Here is a 20,079-nt window from a genome sequence, read left to right as displayed (position 1 = left end):
TTGTGGATGAGGTACCAAATAAGCAGGCTGCTTTGTGCTAGATGCTGTTGAGCTTTTTGAGTTTACACAGGAAGTACGCACAGATGCATGCTGATAATTTGATAGTAGTTGATTTCTCAGGGTTGAACGGGGGAGTTGAGATCAAGGTTTCAGGTGGTGAGGTTAGAGCATACAAATGCAATATCATTTTACCAGTCATACATTTAGTCCTTATTTTTTAGATTTCTGTTACAAATTCCTATGTTCACATTTGGAATCAAAACTGTCACACTGTAATTATACACTCCTCCCACATGCGTGCCATTACAATCTCAGTATCTTTCCTTTTGGCCTTGCACCATCATCTCTTTTAATCTCTCACCACTCTCTTCCACCCGAGTACAAACCTTCCCTTTTGTTCTTCCCACCCCTTCCTGACTTCCTTGTCTGATTTATCTGTAAAACATCTCAGTTCCGACAAAAGGTTATCAATCTAAAATGTTGACTGTTTCTCTCTCCAGATGCTGCCTGACCTGATATTGCCCATCCCTAATTGCCCTTGAGGTGGTGGTGGTGAGTTGCCATCTTGACTGCTGCAGTCCGCGTGGTGTAGGTCCACCCACATTACTGCCAGTGAGGGAGTTCCAGGGTTTTGACCGAGTGACAGCGTCGATCAGCGATATTGTTCAAGTCAGGACGGTGTGCGGCTTGCGGCGGGGGGGGGGGAGTTTGCAGTTGGTGGTCTTCCCACGTGTCTGCTGCCCTTGTTCTCGGCGGTAGAAGACATGGGTTTGGAAGGTGCTGTCGAATGAGCCTTGGCGCATTTCTGCAATGCATCTTGTGGATGGTATTGATGGTACTTATAGCTCAAGCCTGAATGTTGTCCATGTCTTGCTGCATTCGGACACAGTCTGCTTCAGTATGAGGAGTCACGGATGGTACTGAACACTGTGCAAATCAGCAGCCAACATCCCCACTTCTGACTTTATGATGGAGGGAAGGTCATTGATGAAGCAGCTGAAGATGGTTGGGCCTGGAACACTATCCTGAGGAACTCTTGTGCCTATATCCTGGGGCTGAGTTGATTGGCCTCCAACAACCACAGCCATCATTCCCACTAGCTATGGCTCGAAGCAGTGGAATTTTCCCCCCAATTCCCATTGACTTAAGTTTTGCTCGGGCTCCTTGATGCCACACTCTGTCAAATGCTGCCTTGATGTCAAGGGCAGTCACTCTCACCTCACCTCTGGAATTCAGCTCTTCTGCCCATGTTTGGACCAAGGCTGTAATGAGGTTCGGAGCAAAGTGCCCCTGGCAGAACCCAAACTGAGCATCAGTGAGCAGGTTACTTCTGAGTAAGTGCTGCTTGATAGGACTGTCCATGACACCTTCCATCATTTTGTTCATGATTGAGAGAAGGTTGATGGACTGTAATGGGTTTGTTTGAATTGCCCTGTAGTAGACAAATACGAAATAGAAGCAGATCTAGGGGACTTGTCAGTGTTTTGTCCCACTAGTTTTCCTAGTAAATTTCCCTCTAGTGATAGATTGTTTTAAGCTCCTCCCTCCCTTTTGAGTCTTGATTTTCTGTTATTCTTGGGATGCTTTTTGTGTCTTCTACTGTTAAGACATATACAAAATACTCTTCAAAGTCTCTGCCGTTTCCTTGTTTCCCATTAATCCCACAGACTCATCCTCTAAGGGACCAACACTTACTTGAGCTACTCTCTTCCTTTTTATATGTTTGTAGAAGCTTTTACTGTGTTTTTATATTCCTTGCTAGTTTACTCTCATACTCTAATTACTCCCTCTATTACGAACATACAAATTAGGAGTAGGCCCCTCGAGCCTGCTTCACCATTCAATAAGTTCATGGCTGAACTGACTACTCCACATTTCCACCTACCCCCGATAACCTTCCACCCCCTTGCTTATCAAGAATCCATCTACCTCTGCCTTCAAAATATTCAAAGACTCTGCTTCCACTGCCTTTTGCGGAAGAGAATTCCAAAGACAACCCTCTGAGAGAAAAAATTTCTCCTCATCTCTGTCTTAAATGGACGACCCCTTATTTTTAAACAGTGACCCCTAGTTCGAGATTCTCCCACAAGGGGAAACATCCTTTCCACATCCACCCTGTCAAGACCTCTCAGGATCTTATATGTTTCAATCAAGTCACTTCTTTCTCTTCTAAATTCCAGTGGATACATGCCCAGCCTGTCCAATCTTTCCTTGCAAGACAGCCCATCCATTCCAGGTATTAGTCTAGTAAACCTTCTCTGTACTGCCTCCAACACATTTACATCCTTCCTTAAATAAAGAGACCAGTACTGTACACGGTACTCCAAAAATGTGGTCTCACCAATGCCCTGTATAGCTGAAGCATAACCTCCCTACTTTTGTATTCAATTCCCTTTGTGATAAACAATAACGTTCTATTAGCTTTCCGAATTACATGCTGTACCTGCATACCAACCTTTTGCGATTCATGCATAGGGACACCCAGATCCCTCCAACTCAGAGCTCTGCAATCTCTCACCATTTAGATAATATGTTTCTTTTTTATTCTTCCTGCCAAAGTGGACAATTTCACACTTTCCCACATTATACTCCATTTGCCATATTGTTTTAAGTCATCCTCTGCTGATATCTAAACTTTCCCCAATCATCTAGCCTACCACTAATCTTTGCAGCATTGTATGTTTTCTTTTAATTTGATACCAACGTTAACTTCCTTCGTTAAGAATGGTGCATCCTCCTCATAGAGTCTTTCTTTCTCAATGGAATACATCTGTGTTGAGTTGGGAAATATCTCCTTAAAATGCCTGCCACATTCTCTGTCTCACCTTTTAACTTATTTTCCCAGTCCACTTTAGCCAACTCCGTCTTCATACCCACGTAACTGCCTTTACTTATTCAGACCCAAACTTCTCACCCTCAAACGGAATGTGAAATTCTATCACGTTACACATTACCAGGTCTAAAATAGCCTGCCCCCGGGTTGGTTCAAGATCGTATGTTCTAAGAAACTGTCCCGAACACACTCTATGCACTTGTCCGCTCAGGCTACCTTTGCCAATTTGATTAGTCCAATCTATATGAAAATTAAAATCGCCCACGATTACTGCAGTACCTCATTGCACCGAATTCCCACACTTACTAAATTCCCCAGTTAAGCACTCTGCTTCGTAGCACTTAGTCGAGCAGAGGTCCATGCGACTTACTTTGTGCGTTAGCAGAACCTCCTGAATTTATACTAGCTGTAATTCCACAGACCTGTCAGGCCCTGCTGACTAGGGAACCAGTTCTAACTAGCTACCCAATTAATGAATTGTGCAGCTGAGGGACAGGATTAATCTCCACTTGGAGAGGCAGGGATTAATCAGGGATAGTCAGCATGGCTTTGTTGGGGGAGATTGTGTCTAACAAACTTGATTGAATTTTTCGAGCAGGTGACTAGATGTGTAGATGAGGGTAAGGATGTATTCTACATGGACATCAGTAAGACTTTTGATAAGGTCCCGGATGGGAGATTGGTTCAGAAGCTAAGAGCCCATGGGATCCAGGGCAATTTGGATCCAAAATTGGCTTAGTGGCAGGAGGCAGAGGGTGATGGTCGAGGGTTGTTTTTGCGAGTGGAAGCCTGTGACCAGTGGTGTGTCGCAGGGAACGGTGCTAGGACCCTTGCTGTTTGTAGTGTACATTAATGATTTAGCCGTGAATATAGGAGGTATGATCAGTAAGTTCGCAGATGACACGAAAATTGGTGGTGTTGTAAATAGTGAGGAGGAAAGCCTTATATTACAGGACTATATAGATTGGCTGGTAAGATGGGCGGAGCAGTGGCAAATGGAATTTAATCCTGAGAAGTGAGTGTGTTGCATTTTGGGAGGACTAACAAGGCAAGGGAATATACAATGGATGGTAGGACCCTAGATGATAGGACAGAGGGTCATAGAGACCTTGGTGTACTTGTCCATAGATCACTGAAGAGAGAAGCACAGTTAGATAAGGTGGTTAGGAAGGCATATGGGATACTTGCCTTTATTAGCCGAGGCATAGAATATGAGCAGGGAGGTTATGATGGAGCTGTATCAAATGCTAGTTATGCCACTGCTGGAGTACTGTGTACAGTTCTGGGCACCACACTATAGGAAGGATGTGATTGCACTGGAGAGAGTGCAGAGGAGATTCACCAGGATGTTGCCTGGGCTGGAGCATTTCAGCTATGAAGAGAGACTGGATAGGCTAGGGTTGTTTTCCTTAGAACAGAAAAGGCTGAGGGGGGAACCTGATTGAGGTATACAAAATTATGAGGGGCATTGATAGGAAGAAGCTTTATCCCTTCGCAAAGGGATCAGTAACTAGGAGGCATAGATTTAAGGTAAGGGGCAGGAGGTTTAGAGCGGATTTGAGGAAATCCTTTTTCACCCAGGAGGGTGGTTGGAATCTGCAACACACTACCTGAAGGGGTGGTAGAGGCACGAACCCTCACAACATTTAAAAAGTATTTAGATGAGCACTTGAAACGCCATAGCATACAAGGCTACAGGCCAAGTGCTGGAAAATGGGATAAGAATAGATAGGTGCTTGATGGCTGGTACAGACATAATGGGCCGAAGGGCCTGTTTCTGTGCTGTATAACTCTATGACTAGCAGGCAGCTTATTTACCACTATTACTGAAATAAACTACAATTTAATGTAAAGTTAAGTTAAATGCTAAATGCAAACTTGAATACATTTTAGAAAGAGAAAAGCCCTTGAAATTCCTACACTTACCAAATTAATTTTTGTGGACAAGACATATCTGGGCAATTTTCCACATTGTAGGGTAAATGCCTGTGTTGTAGCTGTACTGGAACAGCTTGGCTAGGAGCACAACTCATTCTGGAGCACAAATCTTCATTACTACACCATAGCCTTTGCTGTATCCAGTGCATTCAGCCGTTTCTTGATATCACTTGGAGTGAATCAAATTGGCTGAAGACTGGCATTTGTGATGCTGGGGACCTCAGGAGGAGGCAGAGACAGATCATCCACTTGGTACGACTGGCTGAAAATGGCTGAAAATGTTTCAGCCTAGTCTTTGAGCCACCTTAAGAGAGTGGGGTTGTTTTCCTCACAGCAGAGAAGGTTATGGGGAGGTTTGAGAGAAATTAACTCATGAAGGGTTTTGAAAAGAGTAAATAAGAGGAAACTGTTTACAGTGACAGAAGATCAGAAACCAGAGGACACAGATTTAAGATAACTGGCAAGACAGGCAGACAAGGGATAAAAAAAAAATCAAAGCAGCGAGTTATGATGATCTGGAATGCACAGCCTGAAAGGATAGTGGAAGAAGAGTTAATGGTAACTTCAGAAAGGGAATTGGATAAATACTTGAAAAGTAAATATCTGAAGGGCTATGGGGAAAGAGGACAGTGGGTCCAATAGTTCTATCAAAGAGCTGGAACATGCATGATGGGCCAAATAGCCACTTTTTTTTATTCATTCATGGGATGTGGGCATCGCTGGCTAGGCCAGCATTTAATGCCCATTGCAAATTGCCCTTGAGAAGGTGGTGGTGAGCTGCCTTCTTGAACCGCTGCATTCCATGTGAGGTAGGTACACCCAGTGCTATTCGGAAGGGTGTTCCAGGATTTTGACCCAGTGACAATGAAGGAATGGCGATATAGTTCCAAGTCAGGATGGTGTGTGACTTGGAGGGGAACTTGCAGGTGGTGGTGTTCCCATGCATTTGCTTCCCTTGTCCTTATAGTGGGTACAGGTCGCGGGTTTGGAAGGTGCTGTCTAAGGAGCCTTGGTGCGTTGCTGCAGTGTATCTTGTAGATGATACACTGTCACTGTGCGTCGGTGGTGGAGGGAGTGAATGTTTGTGGATGGGGTGCCAATCAAGCAGGCAGCTTTGTCCTGGATGGCGTCCAACTTCTTGAGAGCTGTTGGAGCTGTATTCGTCCAGGTAAGTGGAGAGTATTCCATCACACTCCTGACTTGTGCCTTGTAGATGGTGCACAGGCTTTGGGGAGTCAGGAGGTGAGTTACTCGCTGCAGGATTCCCAGCCTCTGACCTGCTCTTGTAGCCACAGTATTTATATGGCTACTCCAGTTCAGTTTCTGGTAAATGGTAACCCCCAGAATGTTGATAGTGGGGGATTCAGCAATCGTAATGCCATTGAATGTCATGGGGAGGTGGTTAGATTCTCTCTTGTTGGAGATGGTCACTGCCTGGTACTTGTGTAGCACGAATGTTACTTGCCACATCAGCCCAAGCCTGGATATTGTCCAGGTCTTGCTGCATTTCTACACGGACTGCTTCAGCATCTGAGGAGTTGCGAATGATACTGAACATTGTGCAATCATCAGCGAACATCCCCACTTCTGATCTTATGATTGAAGGAAGGTCATTGATGAAGCTGCTGAAAATGGTTGGGCCTAGGACACTATCCTGAGGAACTCCTGCAGTGATGTCCTGGAGCTCAGATGATTGACCTCTAACAACCACAACAATCTTCTTTTGCACTAGGTATAACTCCAACCAGCGGAGAGGTTTCCCCCGATTCCCATTGACTCCAGTTTTGCTAGGGCTCCTTGATGCCATACTTGGTCAAATGTTGCCTTGATGTCAAGGGCAGTCACTCTCACCTCACATCTTGAGTTCAGCTCTTTTGTCCATGCTTGAACCAAGGCTGTAATGAGGTCAGGAGCTGAGTGGCCCTGGCGGAACCCAAACTGAGCACTGCTGAGCAGGATCTTGCTAAGCAAGTGCCGCTTGATAGCACTGTCAATGACATCACTTCATGGCTCATTGAGAGTTCTGTGTTGTATCATTCTATGATGTCAGCCACCCTTGTAATTCAGGGCAACACAGCAATGTCTCACAAAAAGCAGTGAGGAAATTGATCAGTCAGTCTGTTTCAGGTGGCAATGGTGGAAGGTTGACAGTCCCCAAACGGCACCATGGGACCTTTTACACCTTCTGAAAAGGTAGACTGGGCCCCAGTTTAACATCTAATCTGAATCATGGCACCCCTAATAGTGTAGAACTCCCTCAGCACCACACCAGTGCTTGAGCTCAAGACTGGTATGGGGCCCAAACCCACAACTCACCAGCACCAACCCAACAATTCATAGAAAAGACACTGGTATCTACTGAGCCTACTGTGGCTTCCCTAATGGAATAAGGAAGGATAAACACTGCAGTATCTTCCCTCAGGAGATTAAGTGGGAGGGAGCGAAGTGAGGGCAGGGCAGATTCTAACTGGGGGTGCAATAGGGACTTGACAGCAGAAGAAATGGCGGTTCTGGTTAAACAGACCTTTCTTCCTGCAGTTTTAGGGACTTGGTTCTCTCTGCATGTCGAAAGTGGAAGATTTTATTTTTAGTCACCTTGAACCTCAGGTGAGTTGTGAACTCAATGTTGTCAGCTTGGGCCAAGATGGTGGTACAGTTACGTGAGAAGAGGCAGGGGCAGAGGAGGTGGTGTACATTGGAAGCGCACACACACACAGGATTTTTAATATACGTTGGGCATTGATTTCCCCGGACATCTAATTCTGTTAACAGTTCGATTACTGAGTTCAATGGGAAAACTCACCCTCAAGAGTAAATGCTTGTAGGTACAGTGTCAGGTTTATAAACCTTAAGTCAAACGTGGATATTATAATTTATTACATATAAAAATGACAACACGTGTATTCTATAAAAGGTACACAGTCTGATCTCTAACTGAACTGAGGGTCCGTTAGCAGTAAATAACCTGTAACTGACTTCAGGGAGGTAAAGCAGACCTCCCAAATGATGCTGCGAGTCCATTTAGAAAGAGAGTTTGGATGTTATTTTATTTTAAAAAGTATCCATTAAAAGAAATCTAGATCAACCTTTAATGATCTGAGAATCTAGTTTCTGAGGAAGCAACAATTTCAGCTTTTGGCCTTAAAGGGACACACTAAGTTACATAATGTTGCACTTTAACAGAATAGTACATTGCGTGCTACATGGTAGAAGGTTACTGACCTGATTTATAAACTACTGTATACTCCAACCTTCTGTGAGCAGATAATTTATATATAACCATCTTCAGCTGCTTCATCAATGACCTTCCTTCAATCATAAGGTCAGAAGTGGGGATGTTTGCACAATTTTCAGCACCATTCGCGACTCCTCAGATACTGAAGTAGTCCATGCAGAAATGCAGCAAGACCTGGACAATATCCAGGGTTGGGCTGATAAGTGGCAAGTAACATTCACGCCACACAAGTGCCAGACAATGACCATCTCCAACAAGAGAGACTCTAACCATCTCCCCTTGACATTCGTTGGCATTTCCATCATTGCATCCCCCACTATCAACATTCTGGGGGTTACCATTGACCAGAAACTCAACTGGAGTAGCCATATAAATACCATGGCGCCAACAGCAGGTCAGAGGCTAGGAATCCTGTGGTGAGTAACTCACCTCCTGACTCCCCAAAGCCTGTCTACCATCTACAAGGCACAAGTCAGGAGTGTGATGGAATACTCTCCACTTGCCTGGATGGGTGCAGCTCCAACAACACTCAAGAAGTTGGACACCACCCAGGACAAAGCAGTCTGCTTGATTGTTTGTGGATGGGGTGCCATTCACTCCCCTGCCACCGATACACAGTGGCAGCAGTGTGTACCAGCTACAAGTTGCACTGCAGCAACGCAACAAGGTTACAGCACAAAAGGAGGCCATTCAGCCCGTCAAGTCCATGCCGGCTCTCTGCAACAGCAATCCAGCTAGTCCCACTCCCCTATCTTTTCCCTCAAGCCCTACAAATCTTTCCCCTTTAAATACTTACCTAATTGTCCTTTAAAATGCATGACTGATTTTATTCACTTTAGTAGGAAGAATAGAATTTTTTTTTTTAAATAGTGAGAAATTAAATGTTGTTCAGTGGGATTTGGAAGCCATTTGAACAAGAAATGCAAAGTTAACATGCAGGTAACAATAACCTACCAAGGAGTGCAATGGGAAAATAACACCCATTTTATGAAAAATACAATTAGATATGATAGAAGTTAATCTATCGAAAGGACTGGCTTCAATTGGTCAAATGGCTTCTCTCATTTCTACGGCATTAGTCTTTCCTACAAATAGAACTTTCATGGAAAGGGAGGACAGCCAATACCACCGCTTTCCCATCAAATCTCACCACAAGCAACACTGATCAAGCCGAGTTATCATGTTCACTGGTGGAGATAGTCACCATACTTTTTAACCATAATATTCTCTTTCTAAACAGTAACACGGAGTAAAAATCTGTACAGATAAATAGCGCCAGTGAAAGAAACCGCAAAACAAAATCCAGCTTTATGTCATACCAATGAAAAAGATTTCCATCAGCATTTCTTCAGCTGGCCTGTGGAGTTCTTGCAATCATGTAGTTACAGTGGCTTTTTGTTCAGACTGTGCAGGGTAAAGAAATATCAACAGGTCTGTTGGTGCAAAGTTACCAGCTAGATGCTGCAACAGCACAGCACACAATGTGAAACACTTGACAAAGGACTGCATTTGTAAAAATTTGAAATTGATCATCTTTTGAATTTTCGAACAGAAACAAGCAGACAGACTGAACAGCAGACTCAGGGGGATGGTGGCGTAGTCGTAATTTCACTGAACTATTAATCCAGAGACCTAGGCTAATGCCCTGGGGACATGGGTTCAAATCCCACCACGGCAGCTGGTGGAATTTAAATTGAATTTATTAATTAAAAAATGCAATAATAAAAATCTGGAATTGAATGGTGCCATGAAACTATCGATTGTCATTAAAAACTCATCTGGTTCACTAACGTTCTCTAGGGAAGGAAATTTGCCGTTCTGGCCTAAATGTGACTCTGGACCCACAGCTATGTGGTTGACTCTGAACTGCTCTCTGAAATGGCCCAGCAAGCCATTCAGTTCAAGGTCAATTAGGGATGGGCAACAAATGCTGACTTTGCCAGCGATGCCCACATACCATGAAAGAATAAAGTCGTCTTAACTGTTTTTGCCTCCCATTTGATTAAAGGGCACCCTTCTACCCCCGAGGGTAAAACTATACAGTAATTATAATACAAAAAATGAACCAATTTTATTCTTGAAAATCTTATAACCTACAAAATGTTACTTCTAAACTTTAACAGTTAAGATACAATTTAACAATGATAAACGAACAAGCATGTCTACAATGTACCAGATCATGGATGTAGTGTGCTTCAATTTCTGAATTTTTATTCAGGAGTATTCCTCCCTCTTCCTTCACCAACCAACCAACCCCACCCCTCACCATCTTAAAAAAAAACAAGAAAAAAATCATTGTATCACGTGCCACCTTAAACTTCTAATTCGATCTACAGCGCCCACCATACATTTCATCACCTCCTAATAAATTAACATGCCTTAGGAAAACAGATGTTTGAGTAAAGTGCGTTAAAATATATCTATAATGCAATAACTCTCGGCATCTTAAAAAGCCAGCAGTGACATTATCACACTATCCATATCTCTGGGTCAAGTCTGTAACAGAAAACCCAGATACTGCACTCTGAGCCATGTATTTTTTACACTCTTGTAACATCTATATATTGGGTTTTCTTAATAAAAGAAAATTTGTGCAAATTTTCTAAAACCAATGCCATTATTTTAGGTCCACACCATGAAGTCTACGCCCTTGTCACCAATCTCACTTCCCTCTCTAGTTACTCGCACTGACTAAGCCACAATCATTTTACACCCTGCATTTCATCTGTCGCCAAGACCACTTAATTCACCTCAGCAACACTGCTCATCTTCGTCCTGAACTTAGTCACCGGAATCACTAACCAGACTTGCGTCCACAACTTCACTGCCTTTACCCAGTGATATACCAAGTTCTGCTCACTCTGTCTTGGCTGAACTACATCACAGCTCCCATGCCCCAATCACTCAACCACCTTACCTCACTATCTCCACCACCTCTTCCAGCCTTGTAACATCCGCTACCCCTGCTTGACCTTTGATTTTTCATGTATTCCCCCACTGTTGGTGGCAGCCTTCAGCTGTCTTGATCCCCACTGTCTGGAACCTTCTTTATAAACATCTCTACCTTTCTCTTTCACCTCTTTTAAAAGCCTTCTCAAAACCTATTTTTTCAACAATGCTTTTGCTTGCCCTTCCGAACTGCACCCCCGACCCAACCCCTCCCACCACCTCTCTCTCTCTCTCTATGACCCCGAGTCTATTTTCCGAAGTGCCTTGTGACTTGTTTTTACATCTCTAAAAGCACCAGACAAATACCAAAGTAACTGTTAGAACAATACCTTGCATTTATATAATGCCTTTAATGTAGTAAAACATCTCAAGGTGCTTCACAGGAGGGTAATCAGACAAAATTTTACACCAAATTACACAAGGAGATATTAGGGCAAGTGACCAAACGCTTGGTCAAAGAGATAGGTTTTATGAAGAGTCTTAAAGGAGGAGAGAGAGGTAGCGAGGCAGAGGGGTTTAGGGAAGGAATTCCAGAGCTCTAGGCCTTGGCAGCTGAAGGCACGGCCACCAATGGTGGGGCAATTAAAACCAGAGATGCTCAAGAGGCCAGAATTGCAAAAACACAGGTAGTGGAGGGTTGTGGGGTTGGAGGAGGTTAGAGAGATAGGGAGGGACAAGGTCATGGAGGAATCTGATGAGAATTTTAAAATCTAGGTACTGCCTAACCAGCAGCCAGTGTAGGTCAGTGAACACAGGGGATGAGGAGTGAACAGGACTTAGTGCAAAGAAGGATATGGGCAGAGTTCATGGGTGGAGGTTTCAGCAGCAGAGGAGCTGAGGCAGGAGTGTAGTCAGGCAACGTTAAGGAGATGGAAATAGGTGATTTAAGAGATGCGATTGAAAGTTCATCTTAGGGTTAAATGTGACAACAAGGTTTTATACTCACAGTTGCCCTAACAAGTTGCAAAGATGCAACTCTGAAGACTTTTCGCATCTCAACCCTTCCCGATATCAAACCTAACTTTAGAAGAGCAATTCAGATCGCAACATATATTAAATCCCTCAAAATATACATAAAACATTCTGCAGAAAAAATCTAGTTAATATTTAAGAAAATACACAGATTTTAGTATTTAACTAATATCCTTTGGCATCTGAGTATCATTAAACCTTGCCACAAAACAGCTCTCAGCAGCAAAATACTAAACAAACATTTTTGTTTGCTCAGTCAACACATGAGTTTATAGCTAACTATTCGTAGCCAAGACGCACGCTTTAACTGTTCTTCAGCAAATCGCTTCAGTTAATCCACACTGAAACGGAAGTAACCATTTAATGTATCGTTGCAGTAAATTTATCTGAGTGAGCAACTTCAATAGTAACCGCAACATTTCGGCCCCCATAAATTTAGTTGTGCCAGGATTTCCTGCTCTCTCTCTCTGGAACTGCCACATCACACAAATTGTTCTTGGATAGTGTCCTAAACGCACAAACTGCACTCGTGCCTCGTTGACAAGACTCGAGCTGTTGAGAACCAGCTTGAGAAGAGATTCTGCTTCAGATTCTCCTCTCCCCCCAACCCCACAAAGCTCTCGGGCTACTTACTGACAATAAAAGAACACATTGAAACCCTCACCAGCCCCCACCCCCACCTTTATCAGAGGGTGATCATAACTCACTCCCTCCCACACCCTGTGAACGCGCTTAGGGAGCAAGCAAAACGGCAAACCAAAAAGCGTCAGCCTCCGATTTAACACATAAAATATCCTTTAAAGAGCAATGATACACTTTCAATAATAGGTTAAAATTAAAATGTTAAATTAGCACCCCAGGCTGGTCTGGAACAGGTTCAGGGTGGGCACAGGGAGATTATTCATGTTCAGGGGAACAAGTAGTGGGGGGGGGGAAGATGTCAATTATCAGGGGTTCAAGCTGGGTACAGAAGTTGTTAAATATAAGGGGTTCAGGGATTATTAACTACAAGAGATTCCGTAAGGGCTTGAGGCTGGTTTCAAGGTTATTCACTGTAAAGTTTCAGGGTGGATACAGCAAGATGTGAAATTATATGGAGTTCAAAGTGGGTAAGGTGATTATTAATTATAGGGAGAATCAGATAGCTACAAGTGGTTTACTAATATAAGAACAGGGGTTAGTAATTATAAAGGGTGAGGGTAGCTTCAGAGGGTTGAGGGTGAGTTCGGGGGTATTATATTGTAAGGCATTCAGGGATTATTAATTCTAAGAGGTACAGGGAGGTTATTTCGTTTAAGGGGTTAAGGCATTCAGGGATTATTAATTCTAAGAGGTACAGGGAGGTTATTTCGTTTAAGGGGTACAGGGGTTGTTAGTATAAGGGGTTAAGAGTGGGCACAGGGATTAAAAAGGTTGTTAATGACAAGGGGTTCAGGGTGGACACGGAGATTATTAATTATCAGGGGCAGAGAGAGTGGTTTAAGGGTGGGGTTTAGAAGGAATGCGAAATTTAAGAGGTACAGGGTAGCTACTTGCTTTCAAGAGCTAAGGATGGATTCAGATTAATCCTTATAAAAGGGTTCAGGGATGGGGAATTTTTCAGAAGGGGTTCAGGGGAAGATTATTCAGTCTGAAGGGGTTCAGGGGAAGATTATTCAGTCTGAAGGGGTTCAGGGGAAGATTATTCAGTCTGAAGGGGTTCAGGGGAAGATTATTCAGTCTGAAGGGGTTCAGGGGAAGATTATTCAGTCTGAAGGGGTTCAGGGGAAGATTATTCAGTCTGAAGGGGTTCAGGGGAAGATTATTCAGTCTGAAGGGGTTCAGGGGAAGATTATTCAGTCTGAAGGGGTTCAGGGGAAGATTATTCAGTCTGAAGGGGTTCAGGGGAAGATTATTCAGTCTGAAGGGGTTCAGGGGAAGATTATTCAGTCTGAAGGGGTTCAGGGGAAGATTATTCAGTCTGAAGGGGTTCAGGGGAAGATTATTCAGTCTGAAGGGGTTCAGGGGAAGATTATTCAGTCTGAAGGGGTTCAGGGGAAGATTATTCAGTCTGAAGGGGTTCAGGGGAAGATTATTCAGTCTGAAGGGGTTCAGGGGAAGATTATTCAGTCTGAAGGGGTTCAGGGGAAGATTATTCAGTCTGAAGGGGTTCAGGGGAAGATTATTCAGTCTGAAGGGGTTCAGGGGAAGATTATTCAGTCTGAAGGGGTTCAGGGGAAGATTATTCAGTCTGAAGGGGTTCAGGGGAAGATTATTCAGTCTGAAGGGGTTCAGGGGAAGATTATTCAGTCTGAAGGGGTTCAGGGGAAGATTATTCAGTCTGAAGGGGTTCAGGGGAAGATTATTCAGTCTGAAGGGGTTCAGGGGAAGATTATTCAGTCTGAAGGGGTTCAGGGGAAGATTATTCAGTCTGAAGGGGTTCAGGGGAAGATTATTCAGTCTGAAGGGGTTCAGGGGAAGATTATTCAGTCTGAAGGGGTTCAGGGGAAGATTATTCAGTCTGAAGGGGTTCAGGGGAAGATTATTCAGTCTGAAGGGGTTCAGGGGAAGATTATTCAGTCTGAAGGGGTTCAGGGGAAGATTATTCAGTCTGAAGGGGTTCAGGGGAAGATTATTCAGTCTGAAGGGGTTCAGGGGAAGATTATTCAGTCTGAAGGGGTTCAGGGGAAGATTATTCAGTCTGAAGGGGTTCAGGGGAAGATTATTCAGTCTGAAGGGGTTCAGGGGAAGATTATTCAGTCTGAAGGGGTTCAGGGGAAGATTATTCAGTCTGAAGGGGTTCAGGGGAAGATTATTCAGTCTGAAGGGGTTCAGGGGAAGATTATTCAGTCTGAAGGGGTTCAGGGGAAGATTATTCAGTCTGAAGGGGTTCAGGGGAAGATTATTCAGTCTGAAGGGGTTCAGGGGAAGATTATTCAGTCTGAAGGGGTTCAGGGGAAGATTATTCAGTCTGAAGGGGTTCAGGGGAAGATTATTCAGTCTGAAGGGGTTCAGGGGAAGATTATTCAGTCTGAAGGGGTTCAGGGGAAGATTATTCAGTCTGAAGGGGTTCAGGGGAAGATTATTCAGTCTGAAGGGGTTCAGGGGAAGATTATTCAGTCTGAAGGGGTTCAGGGGAAGATTATTCAGTCTGAAGGGGTTCAGGGGAAGATTATTCAGTCTGAAGGGGTTCAGGGGAAGATTATTCAGTCTGAAGGGGTTCAGGGGAAGATTATTCAGTCTGAAGGGGTTCAGGGGAAGATTATTCAGTCTGAAGGGGTTCAGGGGAAGATTATTCAGTCTGAAGGGGTTCGGGGAAGATTATTCAGTCTGAAGGGGTTCGGGGAAGATTATTCAGTCTGAAGGGGTTCGGGGAAGATTATTCAGTCTGAAGGGGTTCGGGGAAGATTATTCAGTCTGAAGGGGTTCGGGGAAGATTATTCAGTCTGAAGGGGTTCGGGGAAGATTATTCAGTCTGAAGGGGTTCGGGGGAGATTATTCAGTCTGAAGGGGTTCGGGGAAGATTATTCAGTCTGAAGGGGTTCGGGGGGGATTATTCAGTCTGAAGGGGTTCGGGGGGGATTATTCAGTCTGAAGGGGTTCGGGGGGGATTATTCAGTCTGAAGGGGTTCGGGGGGGATTATTCAGTCTGAAGGGGTTCGGGGGGGATTATTCAGTCTGAAGGGGTTCGGGGGGGATTATTCAGTCTGAAGGGGTTCGGGGGGGATTATTCAGTCTGAAGGGGTTCGGGGGGGATTATTCAGTCTGAAGGGGTTCGGGGGGGATTATTCAGTCTGAAGGGGTTCGGGGGGGATTATTCAGTCTGAAGGGGTTCGGGGGGGATTATTCAGTCTGAAGGGGTTCGGGGGGGATTATTCAGTCTGAAGGGGTTCGGGGGGGATTATTCAGTCTGAAGGGGTTCGGGGGGGATTATTCAGTCTGAAGGGGTTCGGGGGGGATTATTCAGTCTGAAGGGGTTCGGGGGGGATTATTCAGTCTGAAGGGGTTCGGGGGGGATTATTCAGTCTGAAGGGGTTCGGGGGGGATTATTCAGTCTGAAGGGGTTCGGGGGGGATTATTCAGTCTGAAGGGGTTCGGGGGGGATTATTCAGTCTGAAGGGGTTCGGGGGGGATTATTCAGTCTGAAGGGGTTCGGGGGGGATTATTCAGTCTGAAGGGGTTCGGGGGGGATTATTCAGTCTGAAGGGGTTCGGGGGGGATTATTCAGTCTGAAGGGGTTCGGGGGGGATTATTCAGTCTGAAGGGGTTCGGGGGGGATTATTCAGTCTGAAGGGGTTCGGGGGGGATTATTCAGTCTGAAGGGGTTCGGGGGGGATTATTCAGTCTGAAGGGGTTCGGGGGGGATTATTCAGTCTGAAGGGGTTCGGGGGGGATTATTCAGTCTGAAGGGGTTCGGGGGGGATTATTCAGTCTGAAGGGGTTCGGGGGGGATTATTCAGTCTGAAGGGGTTCGGTGGGGATTATTCAGTCTGAAGGGGTTCGGGGGGGATTATTCAGTCTGAAGGGGTTCGGGGGGGATTATTCAGTCTGAAGGGGTTCGGGGGGGATTATTCAGTCTGAAGGGGTTCGGGGGGGATTATTCAGTCTGAAGGGGTTCGGGGGGGATTATTCAGTCTGAAGGGGTTCGGGGGGGATTATTCAGTCTGAAGGGGTTCGGGGGGGATTATTCAGTCTGAAGGGGTTCGGGGGGGATTATTCAGTCTGAAGGGGTTCGGGGGGGATTATTCAGTCTGAAGGGGTTCGGGGGGGATTATTCAGTCTGAAGGGGTTCGGGGGGGATTATTCAGTCTGAAGGGGTTCGGGGGGGATTATTCAGTCTGAAGGGGTTCGGGGGGGATTATTCAGTCTGAAGGGGTTCGGGGGGGATTATTCAGTTTGAAGGGGTTCGGGGGGGATTATTCAGTTTGAAGGGGTTCGGGGGGGATTATTCAGTTTGAAGGGGTTCGGGGGGGATTATTCAGTTTGAAGGGGTTCGGGGGGGATTATTCAGTTTGAAGGGGTTCGGGGGGGATTATTCAGTTTGAAGGGGTTCGGGGGGGATTATTCAGTTTGAAGGGGTTCGGGGGGGATTATTCAGTTTGAAGGGGTTCGGGGGGGATTATTCAGTTTGAAGGGGTTCGGGGGGATTATTCAGTTTGAGGGGGTTCAGGAGGTGGGATTATTCAGTTTGAGGGGGTTCAGGAGGTGGGATTATTCAGTTTGTGGGGGTTCAGTGGGGGATTATTCAGTTTGAAGGGGTTCAGTGGGGGATTATTCAGTTTGAGGGGGTTCAGGAGGTGGGATTATTCAGTTTGAGGGATCAGTGGGGTTCAGAGGTGGGATTATTCAGTTTGAGGGGGATTCAGTTTGAGGGGTTCAGTGGGGGGGATTATTCAGTTTGAAGGGGTTCAGTGGGGAATATTCAGTTTGAGGGGTTCAGTGGGGGATTATTCAGTTTGAGGGGTTCAGGTGGGATTATTCAGTTTGAGGGATCAGGGGGGATATCAGTTTGAGGGGTTCAGTGGGGGATCAGTTGAGGGTTCAGTGGGGATATTCAGTTTGAAGGGGTTCAGGGGGGGAATTATTCAGTTTGAAGGGGTTCAGTGGGGGATTATTCAGTTTGAGGGGGTTCAGTGGGGGGATTATTCAGTTTGAAGGGGTTCAGTGGGGGATTATTCAGTTTGAAGGGGTTCAGGAGGTGGGATTATTCAGTTTGAAGGGGTTCAGTGGGGGATTATTCAGTTTGAAGGGGTTCAGTGGGGGATTATTCAGTTTGAAGGGGTTCAGGAGGTGGGATTATTCAGTTTGAAGGGGTTCAGTGGGGGATTATTCAGTTTGAGGGGGTTCAGTGGGGGGATTATTCAGTTTGAAGGGGTTCAGTGGGGGATTATTCAGTTTGAAGGGGTTCAGGAGGTGGGATTATTCAGTTTGAAGGGGTTCAGTGGGGGATTATTCAGTTTGAAGGGGTTCAGTGGGGGATTATTCAGTTTGAAGGGGTTCAGGAGGTGGGATTATTCAATTTGAAGGGGTTCAGTGGGGGATTATTCAGTTTGAGGGGGTTCAGTGGGGGGATTATTCAGTTTGAAGGGGTTCAGTGGGGGATTATTCAGTTTGAAGGGGTTCAGTGGGGGATTATTCAGTTTGAAGGGGTTCAGGAGGTGGGATTATTCAGTTTGAGGGGGTTCAGTTGGGGGATTATTCAGTTTGAAGGGGTTCAGTGGGGGATTATTCAGTTTGAAGGGGTTCAGGAGGTGGGATTATTCAGTTTGAAGGGGTTCAGTGGGGGATTATTCAGTTTGAAGGGGTTCAGTGGGGGATTATTCAGTTTGAAGGGGTTCAGGAGGTGGGATTATTCAGTTTGAAGGGGTTCAGTGGGGGATTATTCAGTTTGAGGGGGTTCAGTGGGGGGATTATTCAGTTTGAAGGGGTTCAGTGGGGGATTATTCAGTTTGAAGGGGTTCAGTGGGGGATTATTCAGTTTGAAGGGGTTCAGTGGGGGATTATTCAGTTTGAAGGGGTTCAGTGGGGGATTATTCAGTTTGAAGGGGTTCAGTGGGGGATTATTCAGTTTGAAGGGGTTCAGTGGGGGATTATTCAGTTTGAAGGGGTTCAGTGGGGGATTTTTCAGTTTGAGGGGGTTCAGTGGGGGGATTATTCAGTTTGAAGGGGTTCAGTGGGGGATTATTCAGTTTGAAGGGGTTCAGGAGGTGGGATTATTCAGTTTGAGGGGGTTCAGTTGGGGGATTATTCAGTTTGAGGGGGTTCACTGGGGGATTATTCAGTTTGAGGGGGTTCAGTTGGGGGATTATTCAGTTTGAGGGGGTTCACTGGGGGATTATTCAGTTTGAGGGGGTTCAGTGGGGGATTATTCAGTTTGAGGGGGTTCAGTGGGGGATTATTCAGTTTGAAGGGGTTCAGGAGGTGGGATTATTCAGTTTGAAGGGGTTCAGTGGGGGATTATTCAGTTTGAGGGGGTTCAGTGGGGGGATTATTCAGTTTGAGGGGGTTCAGTGAGGGATTATTCAGTTTGAGGGGGTTCACTGGGGGATTATTCAGTTTGAGGGGGTTCACTGGGGGATTATTCAGTTTGAGGGGGTTCACTGGGGGATTATTCAGTTTGAGGGGGTTCAGTGGGGGGATTATTCAGTTTGAGGGGGTTCAGTGGGGGGATTATTCAGTTTGAGGGGGTTCAGGGGGTGGGATGGAGAGTGTTGTTTTAATTTTTAACGGTGATTTTTCCCATTTTCTCACCTTTGGCTTCTCCTTTCTCCTGTTCCTTCTCCTCTGCTCCTCGATGCGCTGCTGCTGGACGTCTCCCGGGGTTTTGTCCCTGTTCCTGGCGCCGCTGCCGCTCCTGCGGCCGCCGGCCTGGGCACCCCCTGCTCCGGCCTGGCAGCTGGGCCGCTTCCTGAGGAAGAGACGGCGGCCCAGCGCCCACAGCACGGTCAGCAGCAGCAGCAAAAGTAGCAGCGCCAGGCCGGCCGAGCCGGGGGGCTGCCGCTTCAGCCACGGCTCCAGCCCCAAATCGATGCCCAGGCCGGTCCGAAGGAGGCCCAAGCCGGCCCACACTCCCTCCTCCAGCCGCCCCAGCAGCAGCCCGGCCTTGTCGGCCAACACGTCGTGCCAGTTCCCCGCCGCCATGTCCCCCTCTTCCCCCCACCGGTTCCTTCCCTCCCGGCCCTGCCTGGCTCCGCTAGACAGGCGTTAACATGGCCCGCACCAGCCTCAGCAACGCAGGCAGGGCACCCACAGGCCGTGGCCCCTCCGGTCAGACTTCACAAGGAGAGTAACTAACAGGCCCAGCACCCCCTCGAGTGAACTCATCCAGTAACAGGTTAGCACTGAACTCAATCCCAGCGTCTCCACACCCGCCCCACGTTAACCCGCCTCCTGCGAGACATTCCTCCGACCGCTACAGGCGCTGTCAGCGGAGGCTGCTCACTCAGCCCGCAATAAAACCCACCTCCTGCCAGGCACTCTTCCGACCGCTGGTGGCGCTGCCGGAGGCTGCTCACTCAGCCCGCAATAAAACCCACCTCCTGCCAGGCACACTTCCGAGAGCTGGTGGCGCTGCCACAGGAGGCTGCTCACTCAGCCCGCAATAAAACCCACCTCCTGCCAGGCACACTTCCGAGCGCTGGTGGCGCTGCCACAGGAGGCTGCTCACTCAGCC

At 46.2% G+C, this 20,079-nt stretch overlaps 1 protein-coding gene across 3 annotated transcripts in view; it reads right to left on the bottom strand.

Moving 5' to 3' along the window:
- LOC137369747 (protein LYRIC-like) overlaps positions 1-19,768 on the bottom strand; it is a 95,943-nt gene extending 76,175 nt beyond the window's left edge. Inside the window, exons 1-2 of one of the 3 annotated variants that reach the window (XM_068031144.1) lie at positions 19,158-19,768; positions 10,180-10,275 (exon numbers count right to left, since the gene is read on the bottom strand). In XM_068031144.1, the coding sequence (XP_067887245.1) occupies positions 10,180-10,275; positions 19,158-19,547 (486 nt within the window). In that variant the 5' untranslated portion in view covers positions 19,548-19,768. The remainder of the gene's footprint in view (positions 1-10,179; positions 10,276-19,157) is intronic. The other 2 variants (XM_068031141.1, XM_068031143.1) reach the window with 2 other exon arrangements.
- Positions 19,769-20,079: the final 311 nt, after the last annotated feature.

The sequence above is a fragment of the Heterodontus francisci genome, chromosome 5, assembly GCF_036365525.1.
Source record: "Heterodontus francisci isolate sHetFra1 chromosome 5, sHetFra1.hap1, whole genome shotgun sequence".
NCBI lineage: Eukaryota > Metazoa > Chordata > Chondrichthyes > Heterodontiformes > Heterodontidae > Heterodontus > Heterodontus francisci.
The sequence above is the reverse complement of the archived record's forward strand: the minus strand, read 5'-3'. Positions and strand labels throughout refer to the sequence as shown.